We start from the raw sequence: 23,902 nt of genomic DNA, 5'->3' as shown, positions 1-23,902 counted from the left end.
AAATTTGACTGCCTTGTTAATGAAATGCTGTGTATTCAAGATCTTAAACCAGCATTGCATGTATAGTCGGATTCTCTTCGTGCTGAAGTGTTCATGTAATTAGCTTGGTTCTTTTTTATGCAAATTTGCTTCAACTTAGCCTCTTCACAAACCGCATTTTATGATTAATGATATAACCTTGATAATGGCGCAAGATGCACCGAAACGTCGGTTTCTATCACTTATATTTCTCGTCTCAACTATAATAATATTTAACAGTCTTCGAAGATTAAAAACCTAGCTGCAGTCCGAACACTTGTCCCTGAAAGCGGACAACGACATCAAAAGGGCTTTGTTACACGTTCGTTTATTTTGGTGAACTATAAATAACATTTTCTTTCCTTCAATAGTTTTTACAGATCACCTTCGTATCGTCTTGGAGATAGTCCCCAACCTTCAGCGCTAATCCCTTCTCAACTTGATTTTACTCGCATTCGCATTCATTTATTAGTTAATGAAATGCTGTGTATTCAAGATCTTAAACCAGCATTGCATGTATAGTCGGATTCTCTTCGTGCTGAAGTATTCATGTAATTAGCTTGGCACTTTTTTATGCAAATTTGCTTCAACTTAGCCTCTTCACAAACCGCATTTTATTATTAATTATGTAACGTACCGTCTTGGAGATAATCCCCAAACTTCAGCGCTAATCCCTTCTCAACTTGATTTTACTCGCATTCGCATTCATTTATTAGTTAATGAAATGCTGTGTATTCAAGATCTTAAACCAGCATTGCATGTATAGTCGGATTCTCTTCGTGCTGAAGTATTCATGTAATTAGCTTGGCTCTTTTTTATGCAAATTTGCTTCAACTTAGCCTCTTCACAAACCGCATTTTATTATTAATTATGTAACGTACCGTCTTGGAGATAATCCCCAAACTTCAGCGCTAATCCCTTCTCAACTTGATTTTACTCGCATTCGCATTCATTGATTAGTTAATGAAATGCTGTGTATTCAAGATCTTAAACCAGCATTGCATGTATAGTCGGATTCACTTCGTGCTGAAGTGTTCATGTAATTAGATTGGCTCTTTTTTATGCAAATTTGCTTCAACTTAGCCTCTTCACAAACCGCATTTTATGATTAATTATGTAACCTTGATAATGGCGCAAGATGCACCGAAACGTCGGTTTCTATCACTTATATTTCTCGTCTCAACTATAATATTTCACAGTCTTCGAGGATAAAACCCTAGCTGCAGTCCGAACACCTGTCCCTGAAAGCGGACAACGACATCAAAAGGGCTTTGTTACACGTTCGTTTATTTTGTGAACTAAAAATTATATTTTCTTTGCTTCAATAGTTTTTACAGATCACCTTCGTATCGTCTTGGAGATAATCCCAAACTTCAGCGCTAATCCCTTCTCAACTTGATTTTACTCGCATTCGCATTCATTTATTAGCCCTATTTCAAGAGGTTACAGTAGAGATTGCTATAGATTACAAAGTCAGAATATATAAGAACAGTAAATTACATTAATTATCCAAAGTAAAATGTGCACAGTGACCAAAGGAACGTAAGCTTTCGAGTTGGCCGCTGTCACGTGTAATTAACTGGTGTATCTTAACATTTACACAAAACTTACTTTACTTTAATTTTATATAATTCTAGATAAATTAAATGTCTAAAGGATTTTTTCTAAGACCGTTGGAAGTTTGGCACACATTGTTGTGAGATGGTTATGGTGAACTCAGCAAAATGTAGAGACAATTGAATAAAATACAACACTTCGTTGGTAACTTCCTCAGTAACTCCCTCAGGAAACTTTTTACCTCTAGGATTATAGTTTTGTAATAAACAAGCAAAATTGCTGAGCTCTATTCTTGTTTGATCAAATAGCAGTCTTTTACCGTGCAAGTGAATGTTAATGCTTAACTGCTGCATCTGTTTAACGACTGCTGTGTGTTAAAGCAAAATAAGTCATTTTCAAATCTGCATTCTTTTCCAATTCTACAACTTCTAGACTGCTTTATGACCTTAAACAAAGATATCTTTGAAATTCCCTGAATTCGACCAAGCATCCAAATGAAGAGAATTCCTTTGTTGTCTGGGAAAATAACTGACATTCCCTATGTCAGCAAAACATGTCTTTCCGATTAATTGTCAGCTTTTAAACGAGGAAAAAGTTCTGTCCCCAAAAAAAGCCTTAAATTTCTCCCCCCTTTCAACCCAAGGGGGTACAAATCGTTATTTTATCTATAATTAACAACAGGAGGATGAAAAACTTTCGAGAAGTTTCTCATGGTGGTATAAGTGACCCATAACGGAGCTTTCCAGCAAAATCAATGATCCTTAGAGCCTAACGTGACTGCTGACATTTCTGGTAAATGGAGGATTAATTACGACTTTTAATAGTCGATTACAGTCGGTCCCAATCGATGTTTTTAACACAAATTTTACTTTTGATTACGTGGACCTTGCTTGCCAAAAATCTCTCTCTGAAAGAACAGCCGTAGAGAGTTTCTAAAGCTGACATTTCGCGCATTAGCCCCTCGTCAGAGCGAATTTGTTTTTACGTACGGATTCTCAAGTATTCTTTGTTTGTATCTTTGGCGGAATGCCTTGATACTTCAATTCATCTAAAAACGTACAAAAGGTGAGCTTTGCACACTTATTGTTACTATAGTAACGTCAAATCAGCCAGCCAATCAAGAAGCACCATCCACAAAACCACTCCTTTTCTGAACACATCCTTCGTTATTGAAGAGAACGCGACAAGCGTCTAGTTGCAGTGTTCTGTCGATAACTTCACTCAGCATTAGATCTCTCCTTTATCTACAAATACAGGTGTGTGGCTGTTCTTTTTTACCTTTTAAATCTAGTGAAAATGATTTTTACATTTCAAGAGTGAGGTGCACAAAGGCATGATTTTAGATTTATAATCACTGTCAGGTTAAACCTGTTTGAATAACATTGATTTGATCATTCCTGATACTTAGATATTTCCAAAACCCATGTTACAATCTGATAGAACCCGACGTTATTTCATTTCCTCCAAATCAAATGAGACACACACACAGAGAATAGAGCTGCGTTGGACAGCATGTCTGTTGCCGAAGGGAAAGGGTTAATTAATTTTGTGGTATTCTATTTTTTTACAAAATGTAAAATATTCTAAAACTCCAATGAAAAAGTCCTTGTTAGTCTGGTTTAGTGCATTAAAGTATCAAAATGTCTTATGGCTGGAAGTTATCGTTGTTGCTAACTAGGAAAACAAACACTCTCTTCTGTTGCAGATATAAGAGACCATGAAATTAGTTATCTGTGTCATTATCGTCACCATCTGTCTATTCATTATTGGCAACTCTGCTTTTATAGACATGGAGAGAGATGCAAAAAAAGATCCTGGTAAGATGAATTAAATCCAGTTGCTCATTTTTTCGTAAGATATTAAGAGAAACAAAAGATTTTTCTTGTTATAGTTGTTTTTAGCGAATGGTCAGGAAAATCATTAAATGCATCGATATTGGTCATGGCAATCGCTGCTATAGCGAAATAGCAAGTTTGCTTGAATTGAAAAGTAAAGAATCTTTGAAATACGAACTGATTTGATTATTGTTTTGTCGAGGAAGACAAAATTAGATTTCCATGGGTGAAGCGTGATGTTCATTCGAACGTCGCCAATTTTTGTTACGTTTAATTTACATCTATATGGTCAGCAAAACGTTTCATTGTCTGGTGATGCTAGAAGACGCAAGAGCACCAAGGGAAAGAAGAGTAGCACAAAGAGCCTTTCACCATAACTTAGTGCAGTAAAGTTAACGTGAACTTCATACAAGACGATTTCTAAAGTTTGAATGAATCAAAACACAAAAACCTGTGCCCATAAGTCATGGCTGAGCTACAACCATGATTGAAAATGTTCGAAAAAAGATGCCTAGTTCTCAATATAAATACGTTATCTTTAAATCATTTCTAAACAAGGTGTCAGTCATAACATCAAAATTACTGACCGTTGAGAGAGAGCAAGGTCCCTGTATTATTGCCTTTTTTTTTATTGCAGATCTAAATTTGTTTCGCAGAATATCTTGATACGGTTCATTTGCCGGAACCTGTCAAGAAAACGCGACAACTCTTTTGTAAAATATTCTCAAACTGGCTCTGGTTAAGTTTCTTGATTTGGAAAAATATTTTGCTGGGCTTTTAAACTAATCAAGACGTATATACATTATTCAGGCAATCGTCCAAGAAACCGTTGGAAGTTAGTGCTTCATAACCAGAAACTTCTTTGAATTTCACTAAATTAAACCAAGCAGCCAAATGAAGAGAATATTTTTATCGTCTGGGAAAATAACTGACATTCCTAATGTCGGAAATGCAGATCTTTCCGATTAATTTTCAGCTTTTAAAACATCGCAGAAAAGGTCCAGTCACCAAAAAAAAAAGCCTTAAAAACACCCCTTTCAACCCTAGAAGGAAAAATTGGTTATTTTATCATATTTTGTAACAATAGGGACAGGGAGATTAAATACTTTCTAGAAGTTTGTCTTGGCGCCATATGTGATCCGGCACAAGACCTCTCCTAGAAAATCACTGATCCGAAAACCCTATTGCTGGTAACTTTGACTTTAATGAGGATTAATTACAGTCAATCAATAGGCCACTTCCCCGTTCTCTCGGTTAAGTAATCTGGTGCAGAAATTACACCGCGAGAACGAGGTTAACTGTAAAGTCGCTCTCATCGGCAAAAAAAACAAATAGTCGTGGTGGTGAAAATGAACGAAAATTCCTCGAAGTTCGATGGAAACCTGTAATTTGCGAAATGGAAACCTGTAGTTCTGTTATCTGAAAAACAAGAAATGCAAAAAAGTTGTGGACACTAGCAGGAGGGATGAATCAGTCAGTTCACTACCAGTGAATTACATACGTAACCAAGCAAAGAATAAGAACTAGGGATTCTGCGATAGGAAAATCTTCGTGGTTTACTTTACGAAATATTTAGTTGAGCGTTAACGATGAATAACTTGAATGCGTGACATGACACTTTGCCGTCACGCATTACTCTACAGTTGGAAAACATAGTAGAAATCTCATGCCTTGCCAGTCGAGAAAACAACGTCGTCGTATTGTGCTGTTTGTTTTCCCTCCATCACGATTTTTTCTTACAAGGATACCTGCCCTTACCCATAGGTATTCCACTCCAAACTGGCAGGCTTAATATTTCCCAAACTATGCAGGATTGGAGCTGCAACAATGCATGTTCACCCCCTCTTCACTGTCGATTACCCCGCTGTACAAATGTTGTATTCCCAAGTGCATTCCAGGGATCGGGAGCGGTGAGTACCTTTTTACAATTCTGATTTACGCCGTTCATTATGGATGAAGAAACTCTGTCTTACGTTAACAAGTGAGGAAAGTTGCGGCTCAGTTTGGCCGTGCAAAGCCTAAGAATACGCCTTCCCAATGACTTTCTTTTGTTGCTCCTTTTTGAACATTAAGCGTCTTTTTTCAATCGTGTTCTTCAGTCTCTTTTTTTTTGCTACTTCCATCGTCGACTTACCGGGAATTTCAAGGCCAGATTTCAGAAGTTAAGAGAAGCAATCCAGGGAAAACCCCCTAGAAATGGAGATTAAATCATCGAGGGCAGGAGCCATTACAACGTTCCAATAAATGATTAATCTCGCACAAAGTCATTAAACAAGTGCTTATTAAGAATGCGAAACAAACCCGTGATAGGGAAGAAAATAGTCGAGCTATATCTTAAGTACTTGCTTAAAAAAAAGAGTGCAGAAAGATGAAAATTGGAAGATTACCTATTTCACTTTTACCAGTCGTCTTAACAATAGTTTGTGAACATTAATTTTACTACAACGTTATCTCTAAGGCGCTTCAGCTTTAATTACAGGTTAACGTTCACGTAACTGTGAGTCATGGTGAGAAGTTCTCACGTGTGCATTCACCTTCAGCTGTCTGGGTTCAATCTATTACTGCACGTGGCTTTAGAGTGTGTGCACGTGAGCCAGGCATTGGGTCAAATGGAACAGGAATCATCAATTGGTTGGCTTTTCAAGATCATCCACAAATGACACTTGACAGCGTTATTTTTGATGGGATATGGACAACGGAAGCGAAGTGTGAAAAAGTTACCTTCTCACAGGTTAGAGTAAAGCTGAGGCTCGAGGTCAAAGCCTTTAAGCTAGAGATATCCCATGAAGCAACACTCAAAAGGAGCTGGGATGTTCTAGCCGTTGATCATCTTCTTAGTAATGTACTCAAATACTATTTTTAACAGGTTTTCATAATTAATTCATTAGGTGTGTAGTCTACATTTTCAAATTTTGTTGGTGGATTCCAAAACTTAAACCCTGGTAATGGAAGAGAATACGAAGGAAATATTTCAGGCCTTACTTTCTCACGTAAAAGGCAATTAAGCTAGAAGCTAAGTTAATTTTAATGGGTGTGGCCGCGTAGTTTCCTCGTGAACTTAGGTTTATTTGACTAGAAATTTACAAAGTGATGCTTTTAAAACACCGCAGAATTTTCCTGCAAGACCTTTCGTGTTTGTGTCAGCTAGATACACGCGTGACACAAAGCCAGATGACGCTATGTATGTTTGGTTGGAAAATGTAAATTCCAGAAGTTTCGAGGTGTGCATCCGAGAGTTTCTGTCCTTCGATGGGAAACATCAAGACACCATTGTGGTAAGAGACATTCTTATCGTAGTTTCCAGGAGTAGACGTGCAAACCATTAGTTCTTTTTACGATCTCATACTCTGTCTGAAGGCAACTTATGCTTCGACTATATACTTATACTACTTATACTCAACTTATACTACAGGACTGGTTCGCATTTGTTGGAAATAGCTCTGAATTCAATTTAACGCTGTCAGGAGAAACAGATTTTCCAAACATTGGTTCGCCGACAGCTGAGGACAATTATGGTTTCTGTCAAGTGAGTGTAATTTACTGTGATTTACTCTGAACTATGAGGAGCATTTTCAAAGTAAAGAAATTTGGAGGGTTTTTGTATGCAAAAGAGAGGTCGTTGTATCACTAGAATTTTCTTTCAAATATATTGTCCTCTCTTCTATTTTGCAGGAAGTGGAGTTCAACACAACCTTCTATGCCTCACCAGTTGTCCTTGTGTCTGTGCATCATATTTACAACCCTCAAGTCAGCGTGAAAAGCCCCGTCTTACCGAAAAATAACATTATATCAGCCTGGGTTGAGGTAAATGAGCAGTCTATTTCTATGTTTTATGTTTTTCGTTCTGCTGTTGTTTTACCTTTTGTCCTTTCTCTGTCCTTTGCGTAGGAGGTTAGCCTCACATCCATGAGGATTTGTGTTAAAGACTTGAGTGGAACAGGAAGTAAACACGACCCTCTCTCTGTTAGTTACATCGTGATTGGAGGTTTGTGTTCAGCCTGAAAATACGTGTGCGATCATTCTGTTGTGTAACTTTAGTCACTTTAGTTTATTCGGATGCAGCTATCATTTTTCTCTGCATTCACAGACCTCAATCCCTGCCTAGACGTGTTTTGCCCATCATTTGGAGTCTGCAAAACATACAGTGCCCATGAAGCTCGGTGTGTGTGTAATGACAACTGCCCTTCGTATCAAGATCCAGTCTGCACCGAAAATGGAACAACGTATGACAACGAATGTCAGTACAAGTTGAGTTTCTGCAAGGGACTGGACAATAATACCTTGTACCATTCTGGAGGCTGTGAAGGTAAGGCCATATTTCTATGAGAAATAATTTTTTTCAGCTGACAAGACACATGAACAAGATTTCCAGCCTCGGCTTTTTTAAACCTTTGCAGGCTTTCCAATCATTCATGGTCGAGTTAAGCTTCTTCGAGTTCCTGATTGGTCAGACTCAAGTTGCAAAACAGTCGTATTCCCACCGTACCGCTTCTATCCGAACAAAGAGGTTCATGTACAGATCACCCTTAATCACATGAACCTGAATGACTCCAACACAGTGCACCATGCTATCACATCTTGGACCGAAAAAGTCAACAATCAAAATTTTACTGTCTGTGCAATGCAATCTGGGAGAAATGGAAACAACTTTAATCCTTTCGCAACCGTTGATTGGATGGCGTACCAAGGAGCACCCCCAGAGGGAATGACGGGAAGAATCAAGATGACAAAATGGTGGTCAGGAACGAATTGCGCAGATGTAACCTTTTCAAAGGCAAGTTACTTTTTAACCAGTTATCAGTATTGCAATACTTTTGGTTTAACAGACGCAACTCCATTTCTAGGGCGAAAAATAAGACATTGAAAATATGAAGAAAAAAAAAACACTGTCGGTGAAAAGTTAAAAGATTAAATCAAAAGCTGTAACTTGATTAAATTCAAAGTTGTAACTTACTTAACTTTGAGTTTAGTTTGATACTTGTCTTTACTGAAAAATTAGATTGGTTAAGATTAATTTATCAACATCACCTCAGATCAAACATAGCTACAAAATAATGCAAAAACGCACTAAGACCACTAAGTGATGATATCCCCACATGTGTATAGGACAAGTTTAAAGGTATACCAGTTGTCCTTGTGACGTCTGATCACCAAAGAAGTGGAAAGGAACACGACGCTGCGTTGATCTGGACAGAAGATGTATCCAAGGACTCGTTCAAGGCTTGTTTGCGTGAGCTGCAAAACTTTGATGGCATGCATCAAGATATTTATGTGGTATGCGATATTCTCTTTCCAAATTCTATCGCTACTCGATAAATTCCTTAGATTAAGAACTTTTTTTCAGTCTCGTTAAAACATCGGCTTGATTCGGTATAATAATTGTAAGTCTGTATTCGAGCTTAAGCCTGACCAGTACTCTTTACAAGTGTTATTTTTGTTTGGTGAGGAAAAATTGTCCAAACTCGCTTCTCAAACAAATAAGTTTCATTTCAATTAATTTTTCATGGAATTCAATTGTAACTCATAGAAAACGATATTTTGTACTTACTATTACTAAATGTGTTGTTTTGTGCCTTGCTTCTTCCCAGACCTGGATGGCGTTTGCTAAGTTGCATAAGCCGCTCTTCACTGAATATGGCTCTGTAAACTTTCCAAACACGAATCCACCAAGAGATGAAGACAACAATGCTTACTGCGAGGTTAATGTATAATGATCTTTTGATGTTCGATGTAAAATTTCGATGATGGAAATGAATGAAGTTTAAAAAAATGTTTAGCAAAACAGAAATTCGAGAATTCCCCTAAGTAACCTTTTTTTCTCCACTCTGCTGACAGTTTGTGCATTTTACACGAATTTACAATGCGACACCATCCGTCCAAATATCAGCAAATCACAGCACAACAGCAAGTGGAAACTTGGCACCAGTTCATAACGGCATTTCTACATGGATTGAGGTAAAAAGCTCAGATTCGATTGAAAGTATTTGCCTGATCACCGAGGAGTAACAAACTTTTGTCAATCCGTTTTAACCCTTACTTTATTCACTTTAGTAGAAAACAAACCACGAGAAGAAAACAATGTCTCGAGAGAAAGAGATATTAAATATTTGTATTTTTCCCAAATTCTTGTGCGGAGATGGTCTAGAAATGTAGAATTGCATGATTCACTTTGATAGAGAACTTTTTATTGTTTGCAGAATATCAATGCGTCTGGATTCAGAGTCTGTGTCAAGGAGTTGTACGTGACCAGATATGATCCTGTGTCAGTGAGTTATGCGGTCCTAACAGGTGAGTTATATGCCAAATACTTTCAAACTTTGAGATACAGAGGAGATGAAGCATGTTCAAGAGGACTGGAATCAAATATACACATTTACAGTTACACTTTCAAGCAATTAAAATGTGTCACATGTGTTACATTATGAGTCACTTCCTGTTTAATATGTTAATTGGTCACCTGATCTGTCTTGTATATATTGAATGACTAGAAGGAATGAAAGCATATCTTACAGACCACAAGCGTGTAGAGGACACATCTTTAAACAACATGCAAATACACAATAAATTTATGATAACGCTTTCAAGATTAAATAACATATTCACTTCCAGACATCTGTCCTCCCGCATGGAGCTACTTCAATGGTTTCTGTTACTACACCAGTGATACATGTACCAATTGGACCACAGCTGTAAAAGAATGCAGACAAGAAAACTCAGTTCTTGCAGATGTAAACAACAATGAAGAAAATGTTTACATACAACATCGCCATAATGGAGATAAATCCTGGCTGGGTTTGAATGACAGATCAACAGAGGGCGAATTTACTTGGGTGGATCGTGGACATGGAAACTTTACAGCGTGGGCCAAGAACCAGCCAAATAACCTCAAAGAAGAAGATTGTGCGCACGCACTTGGTGTGAAACACGACTATGAATGGAACGACGTGCATTGTAGTGATTGTTATCAGTTTACTTGTAAGAAGGGTGAGTGGAACATATCAAATAAAGCTTATAAGTTACAATTTAGAGCAAAACGTAATTACTTAGGGTTATGACCCATTCCCTGTGAAGCCTACCCCGCTTACAACTCAGCGAAAAGCAACGAGAAACATAGGTACTTCCTCTCCTGAGTAGGATGTCAGTCCATCGCGTTTTTACCCTGGCATTTTGTCAACTTTTCGTTCAGGAGAGTTCGTGGGTCTCTATCTACACTCCCAGGTGAAGAGTACATGTCGTGCGTAACAGCAAAATACAATTTTCTGACCATGGGCCAAAAGCTGGAGCTCACTTTTTTTTATCTCTTCACGTACTAGATGGGTGTTAACTCATTTTATTCCTTTACTAGACTTAGATGAATGTGAAAATGAGCTAAATTACTGTCACAAGCTGGCCACGTGTACAAATGAACGTGGCTCGTACAAGTGCAAGTGTAACGCTGGATACCTTGGAGATGGATTTCAGTGCAGCTCTTTATTCAGTGCAGGTGAGACATTATGACAGATCAGACGATAATATATTGTAATTTGTAAAGAATGAGTTATCCTTTTCCGGAAATCATTGGGAAACCTTCATAAAATTAAAAACTAAATAATAGGCTTTAATCATTTTGCTGCAAAGCTTAATTTGGGAAATGTACTTATTTTTCGGCTTTCTTCAAAATGTTTTAGAATTAAATTTAAAAACTGTCCTATAAGTCTGTTATCAAAAAAGTATTTAGGATGGCTGAAATTTTTCAACGTATACCCACATTCATGACGAATATACTCCGTCACAAATGAGTTTAAAATTACATCTTGATATCTTGACCTACTTGAAGCTTTCCGGACATTACAGAATTACTGTAACATCTGCGTCTAGTGTATGGCATCCGTCAGCAACGCATTCACTGCGGTTCAATTGAGAGTCAATTTCTTAAACTCGGGTGACCGCTGAATGCTGTACCGCTGCTACAGGTTCGACTACAATACACTCTGTTTAAAACACGTATGTCCCATAAACTAGCCTGATATCCAAAAGGGGCGTGTGGTTACAGATACTGAGTTTAAAATGTGAAAAAGTACATTGTGTTAAAATGTAAAATAAATATTTGTATTAATGTAAAGAGATGTGGAAGGAGTTATCCTTAATTTCTGTTTTAAATGATGCTAAGACTCGCACAATCAAATATCTTGGCTAAGTGAGTTCCATAGTTTTTCTCTGCTATACAAAAATCTCTTTCTTAGGTATTCAATCTTAGGTAAGAGCAACTGCAGTGAGGTAGAGAAGCCCTTCAGATTTTACTGAGTAGATTCACTCCATATTAAGAATAGATCAGCGGGACGGCTTGGAGCCAACCCTTTCCCTTAGGTACTTTGAACATTTCCTTCGCTTTGGACCTTGTTCGTTGAATGTCTAAGGTTATTATAACTAAGCTTTTAATAATGAATTGAAAATCAACAAAGAAAGGTGAAATCATTGTAAAAATAACACTTATCTCCTTTATTAAGGGTTGGATCATTCTATAATACTGGCAAATGATAACAATTACCTTAAAACACTAAGCAATTGGTTGAAGCCCGTTGTGCAGAGCCAGTCCTCCTACTGGAAGCGCTGTTGGAGAGCATCAATTGATGGTTGGGCCAGCACTACCTTCCACTCATTGTGTGATGGCCAAGGGCCGACGGTGACTATTGTCCGTGTGGGAAAATACATCTTTGGTGGATACAACAGCTTATCCTGGAGTAAGTGCACCATTGATTGCATTTATGTGGATTTTTTTTCTCCTCACTAAAATAGCACCTACAAATTTAAAATCTTGAGTTCATCTGTTTATCGCACAACCAGACACAGGCGCTAATACAGGCGAAAGCGAGCACATCAAGCACATTCCTTTGAAAAGGAACTTACCTTGAATTAAAAAAAAAAGCCTCCACTCGTTGTTTATACTATAGTAGTTCAAAAGTCTAAAAACGGCAGAGCAAAGAAAATCAAGGGTATCCAGGGCGTCTTTGGGTAGGTATAGCTTAGCCTGTCAAACAAAACAAACCAATCATGGCCTTCGTTCCGAGTGCCTTTTAAGCTTGGGTTGTAAGTGATTGTATTTTCAAGTAACACTGTGTGAAACAAATTGCCGTCAGATGAATTATTTTATTCATCAGTTATTAGCGCACAACGCGAGCAATGCGCAAAAGAAGCGAAGGGTATGTTCAAACAGGGTTTATACAAGCAGTTGGGGCCTGCACCAAGTTTCAACCACGGCAGGTGAATTTGAAAATTTCTAAATATTAAAGAAAGTAAAAGGCAGCAGAAGCTTTTAGCGTCATTTCGGGGATTGATTTTGTCCGGGCTTCCGGGGCCAAACGGGGAGAAACTCGATATTCCTCTTCTAGGCAGATTCTCAATATTTCAGACAAACGGTCGCGGAAAAGTTTCCAGTCACATAATATTTGCTAATGTTTTACCGTGATTGTGTCAACGAGTTAAGAAATATGATTCCGAAAAAAGAAAAAAACACCACCCTAAAATAAACGCCGCCCAAAAACAAATACGCAGAACATAAACGTTAAAAACGTAATTAACGTCTTTAATAGGGTAAACGTGATACTTAGAATAGATTTGGAAAGTTGGTGATGTTTCATAGCCTATGATGATATCCTTTGCACACACTGATAGAATAAATGTTGCTAAACTTCATGTGTCTCTTAAAATTTTAAATACGAATCGACAGTTGAATTATATTTCAAATTCTTTACTTGTTATTCAGCTTCTAGTTGCGGATATCAGTACACTTCGAGTGCCTTTTTGTTCTCATTGGTTAACAAGCCAGGCTGGGGACCAGTGAAATTGACCCAACAAGGGCAATACAGTTACTACAGGAGGCATTCCATATACAGTTGTTCCAACTCTGGACCCAGATTTGGTGGAGGACACGATCTTTACATTGCCAGCTACGCCTCATCCAACACATATTCTTACTCAAACCTTGGATACACCTACAGTCCACCCTCTGGCCACAGCTATTACACCTCCTTCTCCCGATCATTCCTGGCAGGAAGTTACACTTTTCGGCCTGACGATATTGAAGTGTTTTACGAAACTACTTAATGCATATCTGTTGAATCGAAGGTCAATAAAAACTTCGCGCAGGATTAAGAAAACTAAAAAACGCTAATTCAGTAAATTAAAATTACTTCTAATGGTAGACTCCTCATCACTTTAAATGCTTGTTACGCAATGTAGATTTGGAATAAACAGCATAAGAAGTTATTCAAGTAATAAAAGGTTTCAAAAAGTTCCTCTCAAAATGTTTGTATGTAATGGTGGAAATTAAGGTGGTTATTGTTTTTCGTTCCGCTCGCTGAATCAATCGACAGTCACATGATACACTAATGCACACGCATGACCCACTAGATTTCAGTAAGTAGCGCAGCACCGAAGATTTTTTTTAACCATCCGGCGTTTGTGAATTTTTCATTTATGCAATTTAGCAAAGAGACTTGCATTGATGTGACAAAATTTTAGGAATGATCACCAAAGAAATCAAAGTTAGGAAACACTGATTCTGATTTCCAGTTAGAATGCGCAGGGAGGCCAATACCTATTTCCAGTGCGATAAAATTATGAGATGTAACATTGGATGACAAGCTGAAATTGGATGCTCATGTTGCATCAATCTGTCGAAAGGTCGCGGGTCAGGTTAATGCTTTAAATAGGCTTAAAAATATCCTGCCTCTTAAAACCAAGGATACACTTTATGGCGCATCTATTTTACCTCACTTTGATTATTGTAGCCAGATATGGCACCACTGTGGGGAAAAGAATACAACGAAAATGGAAAGGGTAAATCAACGTGCGCTTAGCTATGTATATAAAGATAAGGGTATTTCATATGAAGACTTGCTCGATTGTATCGGCCTGCATACGACACTGAAGAGTCGTAGGATTCAAGATATGTTGCTAACGGTCAATAACTGCAATCCTATATAAGGCTCTCAGACCTATTGCTGACTTAGTTAAACCAAGGAGGACTGATTACAATTTAAGAGGCACTAACATGCTTTCCTTACCTAAGTTTAACAGTACCAAGCATGGTTTTAAGTCATTTTATTATTTTGCCGCTAAGACTTGGAACGTGCTACCAGATGCTATACGCGCAAAAGGCTGCCACAAGAACGTTTCTTCACGATATCCGTCGCCTAAAATTTTAAGTTTCTAGTTTTTAATTTTTTTATCTCTGTTTTACTACGCATGTATGCAAATATATATTTAAATTTGCGATATTCTTTTTATAATGATATTTTACTTAACGTACATAATTCTTGATGTAGGTTGTAATTTTTTATTGACTGATATTTTGTTGTGGGCTTCCTGGAAAGTAGCTTGTAGCTAAGTGTGGTGCCACATTAAATAAAAAACTACTACTACTACAAATTATGGCGCGTGATGCAACTGAACGAGAAAGTCGAGTATTGAACGATTACTTGATGGTGCTTTGTTTATGCTTAAGTCTTCGCATTTATTCATGGTCTTCACATCGTAGGCTTTTGATCCAACTTAGAAACTACAATTACTTGTAGCAATGGGTTTTCGGAAATATCTGAGTATCAGGACATCAAATTAATGTTAATATAAAACAGGTTTATCGTGATAGTTATGAATCTGATATCACGCCTTTGTGCACCTCATTCTTGAATTGTAAAACTCATTTTAATCATTTTATTGAATCTCCTTTTTGTGACACACTTAGGAGCTTCATGTCATAGTCTTCCTATATGTTTGATCACAAGGAAACTTCATTTTTGCCGAATAAGGTAATCTCCTTCACAGTGGGTTTCCAGAAAGGCGGCCGAACCGTTGCATACCACTATATAATTCCCTACGCGATATTTATCTAGGGACAGTCCGTTAGGGAGTTTTCATTCTTGCTTTGAGACAGAGAATGCAAGTTAATCTAAATGATATTCAAAGCGTAAAAAAAAGAACAATCATTCACCTGTATTTGTAGATACACGAGAGATCTAATGCCCAGTAAAGTTCCCAGCAGATCACTGCAACTAAACGGCTTGTCGTGTTCTCTTCGACTACGAAGGTGTGTTTAGGAAAGGTGTAAAAGGTTACAAATCGTGGTTTTTGATTGGCTGGCTGGTTTGACATCATGGTAGTAATACTGAGTCTGCACAGCTTACCTATTGAGATGAAGGGAATTATCAAGGCATTCCGCAAAAGTACAAAGAATATTCCAGAGATGTTACCTAAATATACTCAACTATGTAAGCAAACTACCAAACAGATTCTCTCTGACGAAGGGAAAATGCTCGAAACGTCACCTTCAGAAAATTTCCACGACTGTCAATTTACACTGTCAACGATGGATAGCAAAAAAATATATTGCTGTTTTGTCAGAGAACTTTTTAGCAAGCAATCCAGTGCCGTCTGGAGTACCACAGGGGACAAAGTTGGTTCCCTGGCTTTTTCTTTTGATGATTAATGACTTGACTGTTCCAAGTATCTTTAACATGTGGAAATATATTGATGATACCACGGTATCAGAGAGCATACCTAAAGGCCAACAGAGCAAGTCACAAGAAGCAGTACAAGCAATTTACGACTGATCCAAGGAAAATTTGTTCCCGCTTAACGGCGAGAAAACTAAAGAATTAGTTATATCCTTCATTTGTAATCCCCCGCAACTCCCTAGGGTCTGCATAGACGGATCTGCTATCCAAACCATACAGAGCACAAAGTTACTCGGTTTGACAATCAATGATACGTTAACGTGGAACGACCATATAGAAGAACTTGTTAAGAAAGCGTCTAAGAAACTGTACTTTTTTTATTCAACTTAAGCGTAGGCATGTTCCTACTTCAGATCTTGTAACATATTTTTGCGCATGTATTAGGTCTTCATAAGATTACGCTTGTCCTTTTTTCCATTACAGTTTACCAAAGTATCTTCAAGTCGAGCTTGAAAGTGTGCAAAGGAGGGCCCTCTCATGCACTTTAACCAGGGTGCACTACTCGGACGCCTTTCAGTTAGCAGGGCTCGAATCCATCAGGGCCTAGCCGGAAAGTTTAACAGAACATCTGTTTAAGTCTATTGTTAATGATCCACGAAGTAAGATTACCAGCTTCCTGCCTCCCTCAGTTTCTAGTTCATATGAGCTGAGAAGGCAGATGAGGTTTTCCACGCCTCTTGTAAAGACAGATAGATTTGGAAATTCTTTCATTGTTAAGAGTGCGAGGAAAGCATTTAAGTGATTTTTAAGAGTAGTCACCTTTGTAATTTTATTATAGTAGTAGTTAGAGATCACTTCTTAGATCTTACTTGTCAAGAGACGCAATTCAGTTTTTTAACTGCAATGTTTTTCTTAATAAATACAGTCTACAATCTACAGTCTACGAGGTCCAACGGAATCAAATGTAAAATCTAAGTTAAAAACACCTATCAGAATCTATTGCAAATGACTATTAATAATCATGATTAAAAGTCCATTTACCAATAATATCTGCGGTAGGTTTTTTAAGGAATAGTGATTTTCTAGGAAGGCTCCGTTCTGTGTCACATATTCCGCCAAGAGAAAACTTCTAGAAAATTTATCTCCTCGTTGTTAAAAATAACATAAAATAATAAATTTTACCTCCTTGGGTTGAAAAGGGTGAGAAAGTTAAGGTATTTTCAAGAGATGGAACATGAAGCAGTCAAGAAGTTGTGGAATTGGAATATAATACAGATTTAATAATGATTTGATTTGCTTCAGTTAGCATAGGAAAGTTCCACACTCGAGGATACGAAATCCAAAGCAATCGATTTCCGCTTAAAATAGGGACTTCACAAACTTTACACAATGGTTTCCCCCGTCAGAAATGTACATTTAGCATACAGTAATCAGTATAAAAGGTTTTGTTTAAGTGAATCAAGTTATTAAAATACTCAAACACATCAACAGAGTTCTTTAACATAAACAGAAGTCGGTACAGCTGTGTAGGCCTGATAGCCTGATATATCGTTTACGGCGTGCGCAAATCTAGAGAGGGCATTCTTCCTGTTTTAGAAGAAATCTTATAAAAACTACGAAGGGCTTAACTTAGAAACTGACTCAGTTACTGAATATTGGCCAAAATGGCTCCTAAAGGAAAGAGTTAGTTTTGCATATTGTCTTTTCCTACTGCTCATGAATTAGCACTAAAGGAAATTGTCGTGTACTTAGAAAGTAATTCGTGCAATAGCGATGGCCTTCCTCTTTTGGAACATTTTGGTAAATGGTGAGTCCGCTTGTTTGGACAAATATTTGACTCATATGGCGCGAGATGGAACCTGAGGGGATCCGATAACACTGTATGTAGTAGCAAACTTGCACAACATCGACATCCAAATAGTGTCATTTCTAGGAGTTGGTGGTCAGCATGTGTTCAGTTCGTCAGCAAGTTTTTCAGCAGCTGATGTGTACCTTACACATTTTGCTAAGAACCACAAGGAACACTATGTGAGCCTGGAACAAGTTGCGGGTCACAATGACAGTAGTGAAGATGACTGCGAGGTAAATGACTCAGGAGAAAGAAAAATTTCCAAGGATTATGCAAATGAAATGCATATAGAGCAGGATAATACAATGGATGATACTGTTAATTATCAGGATAACACTGACGCAAAAAGCGGATCTGATAGTATCTTCGACGATGGCAGCGATAAGGATATGACTGCAGCTGTAGCTAAGGGATTACAAATGGTAGGCGAACAAAACGGAGCTTGAATTGCAAAATGAAGTCGACAAAGGCACAGTCAATCATAGTGATAAGTTAATAGGTGTTCAGTTTGTCTCAGACGTAGACATCGACTTCTTTGCAGTGAGAAGGGATGCGAATGTCACGCTGGAAATCTTTTTTGTAGTTGCAGTCGTAAGTATTGGGCCTGGTGACTAAGATTAGACGCATCTAGGGTTGTACCTGCCAAGCATTCTGGCTGTACAGTATAACCGCGCAACAACTGAAACCAAAAGTTAAACGTTGGGCATGTGCGGGGGGATCAATCTGGCTAGCCGCGCACAAATTGCCCGCGCAAAATTTTAAACGAAAACATAAGGAATTAACCACTGCTGCAACCTAAGAGAAAGAAAATTGAAACGCTCATAGATATCTGTAAAAGGAATTAAAAGTAGGGAAAGGAAGAACTGGAGACTTTCCAAACGCAAATTTTATTCAAGTACTTTACCATTCTGTTTTGAGCTTCTAAATCACCATGACGTACTCCATAACCAGTGAAACTGTCTCAAACAGGAAGTATAGTTCTCGACGCCGGTCCATATACAGTTGTTGTAGCTATATAGACCCACATTTGGTGGTGGACTCGATATTTACATTGCCAGCTACGCCTCATCCAACCTAGGTCTTACTCAAGCCTTGGATGGACTTACGGTCCACCATCTGGCCACAATTATGGCAGCTCCTTTACCCGGTCATTACTGTTAGGAAGTTACAACTATCAGCCTGATGAAGTTAAAGTGTTTTATGAAACTATTCAAAAGAACTGAAGTGACGACGATATTTGAAATTCGTCCTTACTGTAAATCGAGGCAGACGTTTCGTTGTGGGTCATGGCCACAAAGATAAAGTTTCAACTGATCAATATGTAAGAGCACTATACTTTCCAAATATGCGAAAATGATCGTTTGAAGTCGTAAGAGAGAACATACAAAATGATCTAAGTGACCCTATGGTGAACTCGTGGAGAACCTGGGTAGAATTTAATTAGAAAAAAAATGTTTGTATTAAGTGTCCCTGTCTGAGAAAGTGTTCCAGGGGCCAGAAGTGGTGGTCAACCGATTTGGCTGAAACTTGGCAAAAACGTTGGGTGTGATAAGATATTTCAAAAGCCACTTTGGCTCACTTTTCTGACTGTTTTTTCTGGAGTTTCAGAAGGGGTTCCATTTGTGGCCTGTGGAGTACCAAAAATTCATCTTTCTAGTTTGCATTTTGAAAGTGCTATAAAACTCCATCGATAAACTGTGCTGCCAAACGAATTTGACCAAGAATTCTAATATAGTGGAGCTTTTACTTCATAAATATAACTTTGTTCTCAAGTGATTTGACGGAGAGGGGCCTGGGGTTAAAGTTAGGTTAAATTTGAGGTCAAAATCATTACCAAAATTACCATTTTTCAAAAAACCATAGCACTCACCTGCCTTCTTGCAGGAATTTCCTACCAAATCTAGTATGTACTTTAGTGACTCATTTATCGAAATCATTTGAGAAAAATATGGCTTATTAGGGTTTGTTAGGTTTTTGAGACAAACTCTCCATACCCCTGTAAGGCCAAGCAAAATGGAGTTTTGAGCATAATTCATGCTAGAGACAGACCAAATTCTTGACATAAGGCTTTTATTTCGAATTTGGTGAGTGAAAATGAAATACTAAAGCCAATCCAGTGTCATTATCTAGAAATACCTCGACTTGTAGCTTACAAATGCTTTAAGAAGGCCTCTGATTAGCATTACATACACCCGGGTTTAGCAAATAAAAGTAATTTTTGTTCTTTGAAAACCTGGTACCCATCATATAGCACAAATGATGATGTCCTCACCTAGATATGACAATCTTTTTTTGTAAGTGCTTGAATTTCCTCTGATTTATATTTTTCAAGTCATATTTCCATACATACAATATTGCTAGGCGTAACCATTAGCCACGTTTTAAAGTGGAACATGCACACCTCTGAACTAAGTAGAAAATGTTCCTCTCGTCTCTACTTTTTGAGACAACTCAAGAGCACCGGAGTTGCACCAAGTGATCTTCTGCAATTCTATGTGACATGTATTAGGCCCGTCTTGGAATACGCAAGTCCTGTATTCCACCGATCTCTACCAAACTACATCAGCGAAGATTTGGAACGGATCCAAAGAAGAGCACTCAAAATCATTTATCCTGACCTGTCATATAGTGTAGCACAAGAAACAGCTGGCCTACCAAAACTTCACGAGAGGAGGGAAAAAACTTCAACCAATCTGTTTGACGAGATAGTCCGTAACCCCACCCATAGACTCCAAAGCCTCCTCCCCCAAAGGAAGAGTTGTAGATACGCACTGAGGCGCAAAAGTGATTTCACTCTCCCCATATGCAAAACCGAGCGCTTGAAGAACAGTTTTATTTTTAGCCATATTTATAAGATGTGGATAATTTTCCTTCTTTCTTAACGACGAAGTTGTAATATTTTATACCTTCTTTTTTACCATCTGTATTTGTAAATATTCCGTAATTCAGCCTATGGCTGCAAGGTGTTTATAATAAAGTATCTATCTATCTACTATACTCACAAGCACGCAAAGCCTCTATATTTTGTCGGACCCATTTATTGATGCAATACGAAGTGAGCTTAACGAAAACGACCGTTAACAGAAGATCTATGGTTAAACTTTTGATGGCCTCACTAGCTCTTGTAAATAAGCAGGATGGCATCAGTAAAAGAGCAGGATGATACATACAAGTTGTAGTGAGTAGCGTCCAGGTGACTCGTGATCCATCCGATTTCCCTGGTACGCTAGAGCATAATAAATCAAAGCATCCCACAGTAAATAACAAATCCACAGTTAGAAAAGCTGGATAACAAATGTTTCGTGTTGCAGTTTATGTGAAACATGCTACGCAACACCTCGAGATGCGATTGTTATTATATCGACTAGCCCACCATATTGGACGTGAGAGTGAGAGGACTGGACCAAGTTTACAAACACAACAAACAACAAATTTATTTAAGCTTAATAAGAAAATTGCAATGCTTGGGTCCGTAAGTAGCTAGGGCTATTCGAGGCGGGCACAAGAGAGGAAAATAAAAAAAAAAAGGAAAAGAATTCTATAGAAAATGAATATTTATATGTGTAATTATAACATATAGACGAACAATCTAGTTTGCCGGGTGGCTTATAGACAGAATGAAACAGGAGGACAGACTGTAGTATATACTGGAAGTACACACAGTTATAATTTTGAAAATTATTCGTTACGGTGGCCAATTTACAATTTCAACTTAGTTGATATAGCCAAATTATATGGAAATATGGACTAACAAGCATAGATCAGAGAAAATTCAAGCATCTTTACAAAATGTTGTCATATCTAGGTCAGAACATCATCATTTGTGCTCTAGAATGGGTACAAGGTTTTCATTTATTACTTTACTTTATTTTTCTAAGCCGCTAGGTGTTTGTAATGCTAATTAGAGGCCTTCTTAGTGTATTTGTAAGCTATGAGTCGAGGTATTTCTAAACGATGACACTGATTTGGCTTTGATGTTTCATTTTCACTCACCTAATGTAAAAATTAAGGCCCTATGTCAAGAATGTGGTCTGTTTATAGCATTATTTATGCTCAAAACTCCAATGCGCTTGGCCTTAGAGGGGCATGGAGAGTTTGTGCCAAAACTCTAACAAACCTTGATAAGCCAATTTTTTCTCAACTGATTTTGATAAATAGGTCACAAAAGTACATACTGGATTTGGTAGGAAAGTTATGCAAGAGGCAGGTGAGTGTTATGGTTTTTTTGAAAAATGGCAATTTTGGTCATGATTTTGACCTCAAATTTGTCCTAACCTTAGCCCCAAATAGAACAAAGTTATATTTATGAAGTAAAAGCTCCACCGTATACAAGAGTCTATGGTCAAATTCGTTTGGCAGCACAGTTTACCAATGGAGTTTTATAGCAATTTCAAAATGCCACCTAGAAGGATGAATTTTTGGTGCACCACAGGCTACTAATGGGACCCCCTGAAACTCCAGAACAAACAGTCAGAGAAGTGAGCAAAATTGGCTTTTGAAATATCTTATCACATTCAACTTTTTTGCCAAGTTTCAGCCAAATCGGTTGAAAGAACTAGGAAAAAGAACGAACTAAGAAAGAAAAGAAAGAACTAGGAAAAAAGAACGAACACTCACCTGTTTTCGTGGATGACTAAGAGATCTAAAGCCCAGTGAAGCTCTCGACTGAACACTGCAACTAGACGGCTTGTCGTGCTATCTTGAATTAACAAGATGCTTTTAGAAGGGCGTGGTTTAATGAAATGTGCTTCTTCATTGGGTGGCCGGTTTGATGTCACGATATGAATAATCAATGTGCACATTTTACCCATGGTACGTATTATGATGAATAATTGTCGAGTAATTCCGCCAAAAAAAGAAATAATATTTGAAAAGATATGCGTGAAAATACTTAACCATATCAGCAAACCAACAAAAAAAGAAACATCTAGAAAGTTTTTAGTCTCTCCGTTGTCAAAAAATAAGATAAAATAACAAAGTTAAACTATTTGGGGTAACACTAGAAAGGTTGGACTTCGTCGACCTAGCATCAAATTATCTTGTTACACCCCCCACCGAGGCTGCACCACAGTTACTTTAGAAACTTACTCCCTTTTAGCCAAACAATAGATAACATAAACAAAAATTAAGCTGTTTTTTCATCGAGATGTTTTTGGCGAGCAAGGTCCGACGGAATCTAATGTGAAGTTGTATTGAAAATAATGAAGATTGAACAGAACCAACTAATGACATATTTCTATTGGAGTGCATTGCAACTGATTCACCGTAATGAATCCTCCATTTACCAAAAATATCAGCCGTAAGTTTTTAGGATCAGTAACTTTTCAGGAAAGCACCGTTCTGGGTCACATATTCCACCAAGAGAAACTTCTAGAAAGTTTTTGATGTCCCTGTTGTTAAAAGGTAAGATGAAATAACATATTGTTCCTCTTTGAGTTGTAATGAGTGAGAAATTTAAGGATTTTTCCCCAGAGATTGAAGCTTTCCTGAATGTTTTGAAAGCTTACAATTAATCAGAAAGTTCTGATTTGCCGACACTAGGGATGTGAATTACTTTCCCAGACAATGAAGTAATCTCTTCATTTGGCTGCTTGGGTAAATTTAGTAAATTTCAAAGAATTCTTTGCTTCTAGTCATAATGTTTACAGTACTTCTGGGGTGACTCAAAAGCCCAGCAAAATATTTGTTGCAGTCTAACAAGAAATTAAGAAACTTAACCAAAACCAGTTTGAAAACATGTTACAAAAGGAATTGTCACGTCTTCCTGTCATGTTCAAATGAACCATATCAAGATATACATGCGCAATTGATCATCCCGTCATGAAAACGGCGTAATATAAATCCACAATTTTATTTATTTTTTTATTTTTTTATTCTGCAAAACAAATTTAGATATGCTAAAAAAAAACAAGGGAAAAAAACACAGGGACCTTGCTCTCCCTTAATAGCACGTGACTTTGATGTTATGACACTGATACTTACTTGGTTAAGAGATGATTTAGATATAACGCATTCTAGTGTCAAATCATCTTGTTACACCCCCCCAACGAAGTTGCATCGCAGTTATTTTAGAAACTTACGCCCTTTTAGCCAAACAATCATGACAGGACGGAAAACAGGTGCACTGTAAGTACCTCCCGTTGTCCTATACAAAGCCTTAGAAAAGTTTTCTAAGGCCTTGTATGGGACAACGGGAGATACTTACAGCG

The 23,902-nt window shown here is 37.7% G+C and overlaps 2 protein-coding genes across 2 annotated transcripts; both read left to right on the top strand.

The window, feature by feature from the left end:
* Nucleotides 1–2,693: 2,693 nt before the first annotated feature.
* On the top strand, nucleotides 2,694–6,273 carry LOC148740516 (uncharacterized). The gene is made up of 4 exons (XM_088748593.1): nucleotides 2,694–2,831; nucleotides 3,281–3,392; nucleotides 5,175–5,320; nucleotides 5,890–6,273. Exons 2-4 carry the CDS (start codon nucleotides 3,293–3,295, stop codon nucleotides 6,271–6,273), a joined length of 630 nt encoding a protein of 209 aa, XP_088604719.1. The 5' UTR covers nucleotides 2,694–2,831; nucleotides 3,281–3,292.
* A 278-nt stretch (nucleotides 6,274–6,551) lies between these two features.
* Nucleotides 6,552–14,819, top strand: LOC111345864 (uncharacterized). Its single transcript, XM_088748582.1, has 14 exons — nucleotides 6,552–6,685; nucleotides 6,823–6,936; nucleotides 7,083–7,214; nucleotides 7,299–7,395; nucleotides 7,498–7,716; nucleotides 7,808–8,184; nucleotides 8,517–8,684; nucleotides 8,999–9,109; nucleotides 9,246–9,365; nucleotides 9,608–9,698; nucleotides 10,020–10,394; nucleotides 10,756–10,893; nucleotides 11,897–12,130; nucleotides 13,153–14,819. Exons 1-14 carry the CDS (start codon nucleotides 6,590–6,592, stop codon nucleotides 13,491–13,493), a joined length of 2,613 nt encoding a protein of 870 aa, XP_088604708.1. The 5' UTR covers nucleotides 6,552–6,589; the 3' UTR covers nucleotides 13,494–14,819.
* The last annotated feature ends 9,083 nt before the right edge of the window (nucleotides 14,820–23,902 follow it).

This window comes from Stylophora pistillata, chromosome 2, assembly GCF_964205215.1.
Source record: "Stylophora pistillata chromosome 2, jaStyPist1.2, whole genome shotgun sequence".
NCBI lineage: Eukaryota > Metazoa > Cnidaria > Anthozoa > Scleractinia > Pocilloporidae > Stylophora > Stylophora pistillata.
The sequence above is the reverse complement of the archived record's forward strand: the minus strand, read 5'-3'. Positions and strand labels throughout refer to the sequence as shown.